We start from the raw sequence: 13,121 nt of genomic DNA on the forward strand, positions 1-13,121 counted from the left end.
ACGGAAGCTAACAGATCAACTCAATTCATTTTTCGCTCGCATACAAGGGTATCTATAAGTGCACAAATCATCGTATCCGCCATTATCGCATTCTCTAAACTCGTGCATCTACTCCCGCTCTGGGACCGAATCGACGCCAGAGTTGTTCGAGTCCGTCTTGCTCAGAAACCTCATCAGTCCCCGTCTCTGCCCCGGCGGACCATGAAAAGCCTCGCTCGACGTGGAAGACCTCGTGAAGACGGTTGACGAAGAGGCATCGCTGGACTTGCGCGTCGGCATTTGTGCATGCTGCTGCAGAAGTCGCTTGATCTCCGACCCTGCCAACCCAGAATTGTTTGCGGCCTGGAAGGCGTTCCTCCCGTTCGCATCCGTGAGATACGGGTTCGCACCATGGGTAAGTAGCATTTCTATCACGGTGATCTTTCGGGCGCTTCTGGTCGCCACTACTTGGATTGCTGCAATCAACGGGGTGCAGATGTTGGGGCTCTCTGTGCCGGATGATGCAGACCCCCTCCTTGCCTGGTGGCAGATGTTTGGATCTGCCCCTCGAGTCAGGAGGACCTTCACCATTCCCTTATTGCCCATCTCGCACGCCATGTACAGGGCCGTCTTTCCCGAGTTGTCGATGAGGTTCAACAGGCCGGGCGTGTTGTCGAGGAGGAGCTGGGCAACGTTGACGCCGCCGGACTCGCTCTGGCACTTGTGAAGAGGGCTCTGTCCCGCACTATCCCTGACATCGGCTCGAGCATTGTGCTTTAGAAGTATCCCGACGCTTTCGCGGTTTCTTGTCGAGGCGGCAAGCAGCAGCGGCGTTGGTAGACCGACGTTACCCCCGTTCTCCAGGCTGGTGACGTGTCCCATCATCAGTTTCAAGATCTCGACATTCTCGTCTTGGATTGCCTTGTGCAAAGGCGATGTGCTCGTCAAAAAGTCGCAAGCATCAAAGTGGAAACCAGTTGGAGCGTCAATATCGAATCCGTTCTTGCTGCACCAAGCGTACACCAGCGACAGCTCTCCCATGGCCGACGGACGTCGAGGACCGGGTGTTGTGTCTGAAGCGGGAGGCGAGGCTGGTCGACTGGTAAGCGGGATGACATCCGTGTCGACCCAGTTCTTCACCCCGCGAGCTTCATCATAAGCCTCGGCAAGTTGCAAGGCCTTGATGTACAGGTTGGCAGTGTCCAACACCAAATCAACCGGCATCGGGGCTTGATTCTTTCTCCCCTCAAGAGCGCGGCTCAGGAACGTCTTTGCCTGCCTCAAGTTCCCTAGCTTGATGTAAAGGCTCCCGAGATCATGGTAAAGCCTGCTCCTACGCTCGTCATCTCGCTCGTTTTCGGGTTGCTTGACTTCCTCCTGCAGCAGTTTTTGGAGAATCACCTTTGCCTCAGCGGTCTCGTCCTCGGTCTCACAGTACAGCAGGATCTCGGCGAGGCGCTCCTTCATAGCCGCTTGTTCCGAGAACTTGAACGCGTCGTCGTATCCCGGTTTGCTGAGCTGCTCGCGGAGCTCGATGCCCCTTTTCTGGTACAGCGACGCCCGAAGAAAGATTCCGCATTTCACCAGCTGATTCACGATATCCTGGTTGGCCTCGTACTGATGCTTGAGGATTTCCTTGCTTGGACCGTCCTTGCGCTCGGGTTCCGGGTCCCAGTCATCGGACTCGACATCGCTGAGAGACTCCCTTGAGCCAAGCTCCTTTGCAGTCGGCAGTTTGGTGAAGGAACCGCTGAAGGAATGCAGAGATGGGTCTCGGCCGATGTCGTGGCCAACATCGTGGAGCGTCACTGCCGCTGCGACCTCGTCTGCTGACATGCGCCAGGCTTGGATCTCCTTCGTCACGGACAGAGAATCCTCTACCCGGGTTCCATCGTCATCGTCCCATTCCATTGATGGTCGCCGATGGACGCTGGTCACCTTCGAAACGAGGTTGGCAGAACGAATTGCGTCGGTCAGCTTTCTAATCTCAATGTGGACTTGGTCCTGCGACTTTTGCTGGTTCCAAACGGAGCCGCTAGTTGCTGTTAGCACTGACATGCTCGGAGAACTCGCGGGGTCTTCTGATCTGCTTACAGAGACAGAGTTATCAGACTCAGTTGAAGAACCTGGGTATACGACGTGATGTGCGACACCAGATCTCGAATAACACTCTGCTTCAGCGTCGCGGTGAAACTGGCGCGCGCCCTCGCGATGGGGCCGGAGTTCTGGGCTAGCTCTGGCAGCGCCGACCTCAACCTCTCAAGCGCTCCGCTGCACGACTTCAAGATCCGGTAAATATCTTGGTGGTGTTCCCTTTCAAAAGGAAGCTGTGTCGGGTGTTGGTCCAGGATCCGGGCGACGTTCCGTAGCGCTGCATACAGATTTCGGATCGTCTCGTGGAAGTCGCGAATGCTGGAGTCAATCATTTTCGTCTCCTCCACGAACTTTGCGGTCCCCTCGACGATCTTGCCGGCCACGCCGACAAGCGTCATGGTGAAGGCCGAAATGCTGATGGGGTCCATCGTGTCGATCTGCCTCAAGCCTTGTGTTGAATATCGAGCTGTTGGTCGACGGATCAGTCGTTCGGGACGCAGCCGCGCCCCAGTGTTTCGCGGGAATCAGTTGACGCTGGCCTCGAGCGTTTGTTGAGGCACATGTTATGCAAATTGTGAGAAAGTCCAAGTCTGACGTGGGGAACACGAGACGGGCCAGACAATGATGTGTTAGGACTTACGGTCGATATCAGTGATGAAGGAGTTTTATTCCGTGCCCTCCCCATCGATGCCGGACCCCCTGTCCTCCCCCGCGATCGACAGGTTATGACCCGTGTTTAGTCACCCCCCGAGACACACACACGGTGCACCCTTCCTTGGGAATATGGGGGGCATGGCCACATCAGCGGCCATCACGAGCGCACAGCAGGCAACCGCTGCGGTGTGTGTAACAGTTGGTCGCCTTGGGATTTCCTCACCGAATACAATAAAAACACCCACCCCGAGCCCTGGCACTGGCCAGCAAACTGTCGGTGGCTCAGTTTCGAGTCCGAGATGCAATACTATGAATCCGTTTGTCTGAGCTTCCTTTCTCGGACACCATCTCATCTCCAGTCGGTGGGCATCCCCGCGGGGTATTTCATTGGAGACCGGGGTTAGCGCCGCCCGTCTTTGCAGGGGGGGTTGAAGTCCAGTCCAACTTCCAGTTCATCCCGTCCCCGACTCTGCCAAGTGGAAAGTTGGAGTCGGGGCCGCACCCGCGTGGCGCAGCGGAGACACGGGACGATTTGAGCACTCGGTTGGGTCTTGAATGTTTGCTCATCATGACAACAGCAGGCGTGTGTGATCTGCAGCCCTGCAAGACAACGACACATGCGAGCTCGACATGGCCATTGGCTCGCGGGGGTAAGCCACTCGCAAGTGCTGCCTGCTCGTGGTGCATTAGCCGTCTGGCTGACCTTTTTCTTCTTGCATCCATCGGTGTAGGAAATAACCACGGGAACCCTTCCATCTCGAGAATAGAGAGGCGTTTGTTTGTGCCCGAAACGAGGCTCCGATGTGAGCCATCTCGCTCGACATGGGAGACCTCCTACACCGCGTCCGGTCGGGAACCCAGAGCCTTGTCTCCCCCAAACCCAATCTCGGTGTGGAGAGAAGTCGACGTGCCATTTCCCAGCACAATGGAAAGCAATGTCACGGCATGGGCAGCTGAAGTCAGACATGCAGCTTTCACACCCGAAAGAGGCTTCTTGGAGGGTGTGACAAGGGAGATTGGGAAGGATCGGCTTCGCCACTTATGGCGGCCCAGCCAGCCAGCCCTACGTACGCGAGAGTTGCAAGGACTTTAAGGCAACCAGGACTCCAACCTCTCTCCCCGCTTCTTCCTCCCTTGCGATGCTCACTACTCCGCATGAGGAGTATGCGAGTCCACCGGTACTTGTCTCGTCGTTGGCCGAGCCCGGAAGGATTCACTTGAGTGACGGCCTTGTGCATGGTGCGCGAGACACATTGGAAGCGCGGTCTTTCTGCTGCTGCACAGCCTGCCCACACACGAGGGAAGAGGAAAACGTTGGCCAAGCCAGGGTCTCATTTTCCCTTCCCCAGACGCGGAAGTGTACTTTGCGTTCCCATTGGACTTTTCCCTCGTTCCCGCGGGGCGGCGGGATGTGCTGGGGGTCTTGGATTCTAGGACTATGGTTTGTGCCGTTTCGCGAAGTCTTGTGTGGAACGATGGGCGGGAGAGCCTTAAAATGATTGAACTTCCCGGGTCGCCCTTCAATTATGATCCGGGATTGGTGTTTGGCCTTCTGGGACACTTCAGCCCTACGTTTGAGGTCTTCTTTCCCGCATGGTTCCTCTCTCAAGGTGATTCGCCCCACGCGAGCAGGGAAGTAGCCTGATCATCAAGATGGAATTGACGTCGATGGACACGCTGGGACACGCCGAGTCGTACTCGGGCCGTGAACGGCCGACGGCGCAGGCTCAGGCGAGGCGGCGACAGATTAACGATCGCGCAGTGATTGAGAACCCGCTTGGTCAGTTTGGATGTTATTTCATGTTCGCGTTTGCGTGCTGACTTTGAGTGAAAAGCCCACTACACGGATGAACAGCTGGAAGCCGACGTAAAGTCGTTCGCTGATCGGCTGACGGTCGATACGACTGCTTTGCTCCGGGCTGCTCGCGTGGCCAAGGATATTAAATTGTACGACGAAGTCGCGCGAAACACCTTCCCGGGCGCAGGCAAAGATTTGCCGGTCCAGTTGACGTCGGAGGAGAAGCGTGCGCTGCGGCGGGAGCGTGATGTTCCGTTCAGCGAGAGGGGTATGTGGACTATCATCATTACTGTCTCTCTTGCGGCATTTCTCCAAGGTAAGATAGCTTTTTGGCAATCCCGCGATCATGAACCGGAGTGTAAGCTTACTGTATCGCAGGCCATGTTCAAGCATCTCTTAACGGCGCATCTCTGTACGCCAACGAGTTCGGTCTGAACATGACACAGCCTCTGGAGTCAAACGACGAGATTGTGAGCGGAAACAGGTTCGACGTCCGGCCAGATGATTGGAAGCTAGGGGCTGCCAACTCGTCACCATTCCTATTCGCCGCAGTACTCGGCTGTCCGTTGGCACTGCCCGTAAATCACTATCTCGGTCGCAAAGGTGGAATGATTGTCGCTGCTATTTTGATCTTTGCGAGCTCACTGGGTTCTGCCTTTGCTCATACCTGGCAGGAGCTGTTTGCTATCCGTCTCGTCAACGGCATTGGTAAGTTCCTCATTTGCTTCCGAGACACCTGCACTGGGGCTAATGGTTGTTCAAGGCATGGGACTGAAGGCAGTCAGTACCCCAATCCTCGCCAGTGAAACTGCTGTCGGTTTCTGGCGAGGTACGTCCATCCTCGCCTGGCAGCTGTGGGTTGCAGCAGGCAGCATGATTGGGCTCGCATTCAACCTGATATTCGATGTATCCGGTAACAAGAGGCTCACCTTTCAACTCATGGTCGCCGCCCCTCTCGTGCCTGCACTCGCACTCCTTCTCCTCGTCATTTTCTTCTGTGACGAGAGCCCGCGATACCTGATGCGCGTGTCGAGTCCCCGCTACAACCCGCAACGGGCATACCAAATTCTCAGGAAGTTGAGGAATACGGAGTTGCAGGCCCTCCGAGACATTTACCTCGTCCACAAGTCAATCGAGCAAGAGGAAATGTCGAGCAAGACCGCCGAGCAGGGCATGATCCCTGGTTTCATCACGACCTTGGCTGGCTTCTTGCGCCAGTACAAGCAGCTTTTCCTCGAGAGACGCCTGCGAAACGCGCTGATCAGCAGTTCGACGGTCTCGCTAGCCCAGCAGCTGTGCGGTATCAACGTATTGGCCTTCTACAGCGGCACGCTGTTCAGCCGCGCCGGTCAGGACGACCGGGCTGCCATGTACTTCAGTCTCGGGTACGGGGCCGTGAACTTCGTCTTTGGGCTCCCCGCCATCCGGACGATCGACACTCTCGGACGCAGAAAGTGGCTATTGCTCACGCTGCCAATAATGGCGGTCTTCATGCTCCTCGCGGGCGTGGCGTTCAACATCAAGGATGACACTGCTCAGATCGGCGTCGTGGCTCTCTTCCTCCTCCTCTTCGCGGCGGCTTACTCGCCTGGCCTGGGCCCGATCCCGTTCACCTACGCGTCGGAAAGTTTCCCCCTCTCGCACCGCGAAGCCGGCGCTGCGTTCGCCATCGCGGTCAACCTCGGCTTTGCGGGACTCTTGTCCATCTTCTTCCCGAGCATCAACTCAGGGCTGGACGATGACGGCGCGCTTTACCTGTTTGCGGGGCTCAATATAGTTGCGTTAGTTCTGGTGTTTCTGCTGTTGGAGGAGACCAAGCGACGAAGCCTTGAGGACTTGGACTTGGTGTTTGCGGTATCGAAGCACAAATTCATGCACCACCAGGTCGCCGAGTACCTGCCATGGTTCATCAAGCATTACTTCCTCAGGAGGCATGACATCAAGCCAAGCTTGTACACCGATCTGATATGGGGCTCTCCTGAGCCGAGTCCTGGGGGAGGAACGTTCGGGGTTGGGCAGAGGTATAGCAGTGATACCGACAGGAGCAGTATTCATGCTTGAGATGGGAGCAGATAGTTTGACTGAATGTAAACAATTGTTCACTTTAACCGTCTGATGTCCGGAATGGCCGGTGATTATGCGGCAATTTGAGTTTATCCTCCGGACCCAGAGTTCGTCCGCACCGTCAGCAACGCCAACGCCACCGCCAACGTCAATTCAATAAGCTTACGACGATGCTGTTTCACTGAGCAACGCCCCCGAGGATTAAGCGGCGCACGGAGGAAATTGACTGATCGGGTAATCCTCTGGGTAAACTCGTGGTTCACTCCACACAAGGCTTCGGTGGCGTGGTGTCTCGTCACCGACTCACCGCTCCACGTCCCTTGCGAAGTCCAAGCTCGACGGCGACGTGCTCCCAGCCCCGGGGCGAACGGCCGCTGTCCCCGCGATTTTGGCGGCGTCGACCCGGAGTTCAAGCGGGATTTGACGCTACGGGCCCCGCTATACCCGCTGAAAGCCTTGGATGCCGACGCTAATTGGCCCCCGGGTCGGTTCTGGAACACGAAAACGAGCGATAGTGTGGCCGGTGCAAGTCACGCTGGCCTTCTTCAGACAGTTGATGATGTGTTGGAGCAGGTGTCGTGGCTGGTCGTGGTTGCTTTGTTAATTATGTGCAGAATTCGCTTTTATAAAAACTGTATTACTATCCCAAATTCCAAGTTTTCCTGACTGAACTCTCCTATCTTGTTCCGTTACTCATCGACTCAAGGTTACTTTCATGGTCAAGAGCACTGGGTGCCAACGTCGTCAGAAGACCCTTCCCGTCCAAATTAGCGCTTGGCGGTCGCTAAAGCGTCGTGCGCACTGGCGTGATAAGGCACCCTGTCGCGGTCCACTAATCACGGCCCCCCATCAGGACGTCATCGAACCGTCCCAATTTCAATCTCGGACCTTTAGCATCCCGTCCGCCGCGGCTCTGGACTCGACCTCGCACCTATCGTCCCTCGTGCTCTCCTATCTGGACCTCTTTTTCTGCCAAGCAGCAGACCGCACAACCTCTCGACACCGCATCACCCGGGCGCTGTCAAGAGCCGATTATCACACTGCCCAAGGAAACCACTTCGAAGAAACGCCGTCATGTCTTCGTTGCGATTGACCATCGAGGACGGCCAGTTCCGCGACGGCTACGGCAGACAGGTCGTCCTCCGGGGTCTCAACGTCGCCGCCGACGCCAAGCTGCCCAGCGAGCCAGACCAGCCCTCCCACGTCGGCGAGGACTTCTTCGACGGCGACAACGTCAAATTCCACAACAGGCCCTTCCCCAAGGAGGAGGCGCACGAGCACTTCTCCAGGATAAAGCGATACGGCTACAACACCATCCGTTATGTCTTCACATGGGAGGCCATCGAGGCCGCCGGCCCTGGACGCTACGACGAGGAATGGATTCAGCACACGATTGAGATTCTGAGGATAGCCAAAGAGTATGGTTTCTATGTCTTTATGGATCCCCACCAGGACGTGGTATGTCTCCTCCGCTCCCCGGCTACCCGCTCCCACCGCATACTGACGTCTTGAAGTGGTCCAGGTTCTGTGGAGGCTCCGGCGCGCCCATGTGGACGATCTACGCCTGTGGTCTCAACCCCCAAAGTTTCGCAGCGACCGAGGCTGCCATCGTACACAACACCTACCCGAAGCCAGACGAGTTCCCCAAGATGATCTGGTCAACAAACTACTGGCGCCTGGCTGCCGCCACTATTTTCACCATGTTCTTTGGCGGCAGGGACTTTGCGCCCAAGTGCATTATCAACGGTATCAACATTCAAGACTTTTTGCAGGGCCACTTTGTCGCTGCCTGTGCGCACCTTGCGAAGCGTATACACGAGGCCGGCGACCTCGAGAACGAGGTGGTCGTGGGTTGGGAGAGCATGAACGAGCCTGGGTGTGGTTTGGTGGGCTACGCCGACGTCAGCGTCATTCCCAACGCACAGAAACTCAAGAAGGGCTCGTGTCCGACCATCTGGCAGACTATTTTGACAGGTTCTGGTCGTGCCTGCGAGGTGGAAACTTGGGACATGGGTGGCATGGGCCCGTACAAGGTTGGCCGCTCGTTGATCGACCCCCACGGCGAGATTGCGTGGTTGCCCGCGGACTACGACGACTCGAGGTACGGATGGAAGCGTGACGAGGGATGGAAGTTGGGAGAATGCGTCTGGGCCCAGCATGGTATCTGGGACCCCAAGACGGACACACTACTCAAGAAGGATTACTTTGCGAAAAACCCGAACACCGGAAAGACGATCGACCACCCGGAGTTTACTAACACCTATTTCATGCACTCTTATCGCCTCTACAGAGACGCCATCCGCCCTATTCACAAGAACTGCATCATGCTCATGCAGTATCCTACACTGGAGCTGCCGCCACAGATCAAGGGCACCGAGGACGACGACCCGTTGATGGGCTTCTCGCCACATTGGTACGATGGTATTACCCTGATGACGAAGCGATGGAACAGAGTTTGGAACGTTGATGTCGTGGGCGTGCTACGTGGGAGATACTGGCACGAGGCGCTGTCGGTCAAGGTCGGAGAGACTGCGATTCGCAACTGCTTCAAGGACCAGCTAGCATCGCTGCGCCAGGAGGGAATTGACCGCATGGGCAAGCATCCTTGTGTTATGACCGAGTTCGGCATTCCTTACGACATGGGTGACAAAAAGGCATACAAGACGGGAGATTATACGGATCAATCACTAGCTTTGGACGCCAACTACTTTGGAGCCGAAGGGTCGGGCATGGAAGGTCACTGTTTGTGGGTCTACGTTGCAAAGGTACGCGGTTCACCTTTTTGGTTCTGACAGGTCAACTAACTCTCATCCCAGAACACACATCAACACGGCGATTTATGGAACGGCGAAGACTTGTCAGTGTTCTCATTAGACGACAAGACGCTGCCCATGTCGCCCCTCCCCCGAAGCCCGGAACCCAGACAGTCGGCAGAAAACCCCCGTACCTCCATCAGCAGAGACGTACCAGATGAGACGAAGGTCACCCCCGATAACCTCCAGAAGACAATCACAAACCCGTCCATCTCGACAGAGCCAACCAAGGACCCTACCATCACCAACGCGCCAGGCCTCCGCGCCGCCGAAGCCTTCGTCCGCCCCAGCCCTGTCGTGGTCTCAGGCGACGTGCTGCAGTACGGCTTCGACCTGCGCAGCTGCACCTTCAACCTCAGACTCAAGGCCGCCGCGCCACCCTCAGACCCCGCACCGACGGTCGTCTTCCTCCCCGAGTTCCACTTCCCGCAAGACAACTGCCAAGTCGAGGTGTCGTCCGGCAAGTGGGCCATCAGCATGGACGATGACGAGGGCCCGCTCGTGCAGAAGCTGAAGTGGTGGCACGGCGACGGCGAGCAGACGCTCAAGGTCAGCGGCCTGGTGAGACAGCACAACGTCGCGGAGGGTTCCGAGGAGGATATGGGCTACCTCGAGCAGTGCCAGAAGAACTACGCCAACTGCAGCGTGATGTAGACGAGATTCAAGACTGGGGGTTAGCGGGCATGTTTTAATGGGAAAGAGGGGGAACCGCGGCTTTTTGTTTTTCTGTTGCATTATGACCTATTAGACGGCTCACCCACAACATCGACGTGTGCCGAGCTGGGTCCTCGAGGGGCTAAGTACTAAACAATGCCTACATCTAATCCAACTTCCGTGACCACTGAAAACAATCTGTGTGTGTATGTGTCATCCATTACCAACATCTTCCGTCTCTGATCTCTCCTTTTGGGTTTGTACCTGTCCAAATCCATGTGCCCAACAGTATCTTCCTCTGAAAACTCCCCGGCTATGAGACGGCAGGGGAATAGACGTGGTCTAAATGAACTGTTAGTAATCAAGAACACGACCACAATAGATCCAACATCCATACCGACCAAAACGATGTATGCGTGTGCCTCGCTAGTTTGCCTCGGCGTTCAACGTCTTCTCGACCAGGGAGCCGGAAGTTCATCCTCGGAACTCGTCTCATCATCGATTGGTGGTAACTTGGGCGAGTTTTCCTGGCCCGCGGGTTGTGCAGATGAGGACACGGTACTCATCTGGCTTGGAGAAGCGAATCTCTGCCTAAGGGGCAGGGACGGGCTGGTGGGGGACGATCCACGTGGGAGGTGTATCTCTGAATACAGAGGGGACTGAGGAGCGCGTGAGGAGGTCGGGCGGTTCGTCACCGGAGCCAGGGCGGGTCGAGGAGAGCCTGAAGAGGTCGGGCGGTTCGTCACCGGAGCCAGAGCGGGCCGAGGCGAGCCTGAAGAGGTCGGGCGTTTCGTAATTGAAGCCAGCTGGGGCCGAGGGGAACCTGAAGAGGTCGGGCGGCTAATCGGGTCTGAAGGAGAAATATTGGCATCCATAGATAAGGGTCGATGCTGACGCCGGGTTGCTAGAGATCCTCCTGAACCTGGACGGTCCACGGCAGGTATCGGACGTTCGACTTGTTGCTCCTCAAGTCGAGAGAGATGGTCGAGGGTTTCTTGATTCATGGGTCTGCTATACACACGAGTCTGGGGGGGACGATTCTCCGCGCCGGCCGGCGTAGCACTATGGATGGTGCTAGCACGGGACGGGTCGTGGTGCGAGGAATCGATGCGAGTGATAGAGGTCGATACCTGCGGAGGTGGGCTGAGAGCCTGTGCCTCAGCCTGCCGACGACGCTCCTGGTGTTCCTGACGCTTGCGGGCTTTGGCTTCCTGACGCTTGCGCTGTTTGGCTTCCCGACGCTCGCGCTCTTGAGTTTCGCGAAACTCGCGGGGTTTGGCTTCCTGAAGCCCGCGCTCTTTGGTTTCCCGAAGCTTGCGGACTTTGGTTCGGAGCCACAGTGAGTACGAGTCCGAAGTCATTACGAATGTGGCACGTCTGCGAACGCCCTCCGCGATGGCCTTCTCTCTCTCCTCCTGACGGCCGTCCGAATTCATGTCTTCGTTCTCGCGTGCAAATTGAATGATCTTGGAAGCAACTGCGCCCCGCACCTCCTTCTCTTTCGCCTCGATAAGGTCCAAGGTCGCGAAGGTAGAGTACTTCTTGTACTTGTGTGGCCACAACTTCTTCTGGCCAAGCAAGGGGTCCAAGACGCTCTTCGCTTCAACGTGAGGCCCAAAAACGTTCTCTTCGCACAGCCACTCGTCGAACTTCTCCTCGTTGAAACCCGGATGCTGGCGCTGAGTTGGAGGCCACCAGCCTTCGAGTGTGTCCAGAGCTTCGATGCTGCACCTCTCGATAGGGTGAGGAGGGTAAGGAAGCTTCTGGAGACAGTGAGTGTCGCCTTCGGCTTCGGCGTCCTTGGTCAGAGACCAGACTTCGGTGTAGCTATGGTCGAGAAGGACAACTCGAGGCTTCTCCAAGGTCACAAGGCCGTTTCGCATAGTAACGAAGAGGTTCCACGGCTCGCATTCAGTATGCTGCACACCTAAGTGCATGCCGACCACAACGCCATGAAGCATCTCCTTCACGACATGCTGTCGCTTCTCCACGTCGAACGTAACGTTTAACCAGGAGCCGTCGTGGTTAGGAAAGCCCACAGGCAGGGTACTGGGGTAGAGAGCGCTGCAATAGTCGCCGTCGCGGTCACGCAGACACAGGTTCTCAACAGAATAGCCGTGGATGTATTCGATGAGAATGAGACCGACGTATCTGAACTTCGGCTGGTTGTTTTCATCGCTCCCGCTATGAATCTTGATGACCCAGCTGCCATAGAACTGCGGCATGATGTGTGGATACCCGGTTTTGCCGTTCCGACGATAGTAAGCATAGACAGCGTGCTCGCGACAGTGGTTTCCGTCAGCCTCCTCATCGTTGCCCCAGGGGCCTCCAAAGTCGCTTTCATAGTAATCATAGTCGAAAACCTTGGCTGCAAGTTGCCCGGGCAGAACCCCTCCGTTCTCGTCTCTCGAGGGTGGAAGTGGCTCCTGGAGGGCAGCGGGCCGTTCTTCCTCTGGAGCCTTGATGACCGAGCAGCGGAAGATTTGGGATGTTCGATTGACACCTCGACGGATGATTTCCTGGATCTCAATCTCGACCTGGGTCTTTGTGAAGTCGGCCTTGGTGTTGAAGTCACGAATATGGCCATATGGAAGGTCCCGAGGAAGAGGATTCCGATGGTACTCTCCCGAACCATGCGGGCGGGTGGGCTCGTATGGATACAGAGTCAGCCTTTTGCCATCGCGGTAGGCCTGCTCAGGCTTGGTCCAGTTGAGGTTAGACATGATGACTGGTGATGAGGCGTGGTGGTATTGTTGTTGGTTCCCGAAGAGTCTTGATAGATGAAGTGTGATGTGATGGGTGTGGAATGCGATGCTTGCGGTTTGGAGGTTACAATACGCCCGAGACTCGCAGAGCTGAGGAGCGGAAAGATGCAATTAAGGGTGAGAAAGGATACTGATGATGACGGTCGGCGGAAAGGAAAAGAAAAAAAAGGGGCGAGCGGCGAGATCTTGAGAAGCTCCCCATTTGGTGTGGAGGTGAAAGCGACAGGAGAGAGGCGCGAGGAAATGGCCGCACACATCCAGATTCTCCGTGCAACCTGGAGTACCTTATGGAAGGTAAGG

The 13,121-nt window shown here is 56.4% G+C and overlaps 3 protein-coding genes across 3 annotated transcripts; 1 reads left to right on the top strand and 2 right to left on the bottom strand.

Moving 5' to 3' along the window:
- Positions 1-108: 108 nt before the first annotated feature.
- GCG54_00005635 (uncharacterized protein) lies at positions 109-2,501 on the bottom strand (the record flags this gene model as incomplete). The annotated part of the gene is made up of 2 exons (XM_045405653.1): positions 109-2,014; positions 2,074-2,501. The coding sequence occupies 2 exons, from the start codon at positions 2,499-2,501 to the stop codon at positions 109-111; spliced, it is 2,334 nt and encodes a 777-aa protein (XP_045264755.1).
- A 1,879-nt stretch (positions 2,502-4,380) lies between these two features.
- Positions 4,381-10,056, top strand: GCG54_00005636 (putative glycosyl hydrolase; the record flags this gene model as incomplete). Its single annotated transcript, XM_045405654.1, has 8 exons — positions 4,381-4,507; positions 4,563-4,841; positions 4,904-5,233; positions 5,289-6,572; positions 6,696-7,162; positions 7,484-8,047; positions 8,104-9,354; positions 9,406-10,056. The coding sequence occupies 8 exons, from the start codon at positions 4,381-4,383 to the stop codon at positions 10,054-10,056; spliced, it is 4,953 nt and encodes a 1,650-aa protein (XP_045264756.1).
- Positions 10,057-10,647: 591 nt separating this feature from the next.
- On the bottom strand, positions 10,648-12,779 carry GCG54_00005637 (uncharacterized protein; the record flags this gene model as incomplete). The annotated part of the gene is made up of 2 exons (XM_045405655.1): positions 10,648-10,862; positions 11,078-12,779. 2 exons carry the CDS (start codon positions 12,777-12,779, stop codon positions 10,648-10,650), a joined length of 1,917 nt encoding a protein of 638 aa, XP_045264757.1.
- Positions 12,780-13,121: the final 342 nt, after the last annotated feature.

Source organism: Colletotrichum gloeosporioides (assembly GCF_011800055.1).
Source record: "Colletotrichum gloeosporioides strain Lc1 chromosome Unknown consensus_41, whole genome shotgun sequence".
Classification (NCBI taxonomy): Eukaryota; Fungi; Ascomycota; class Sordariomycetes; order Glomerellales; family Glomerellaceae; genus Colletotrichum; species Colletotrichum gloeosporioides.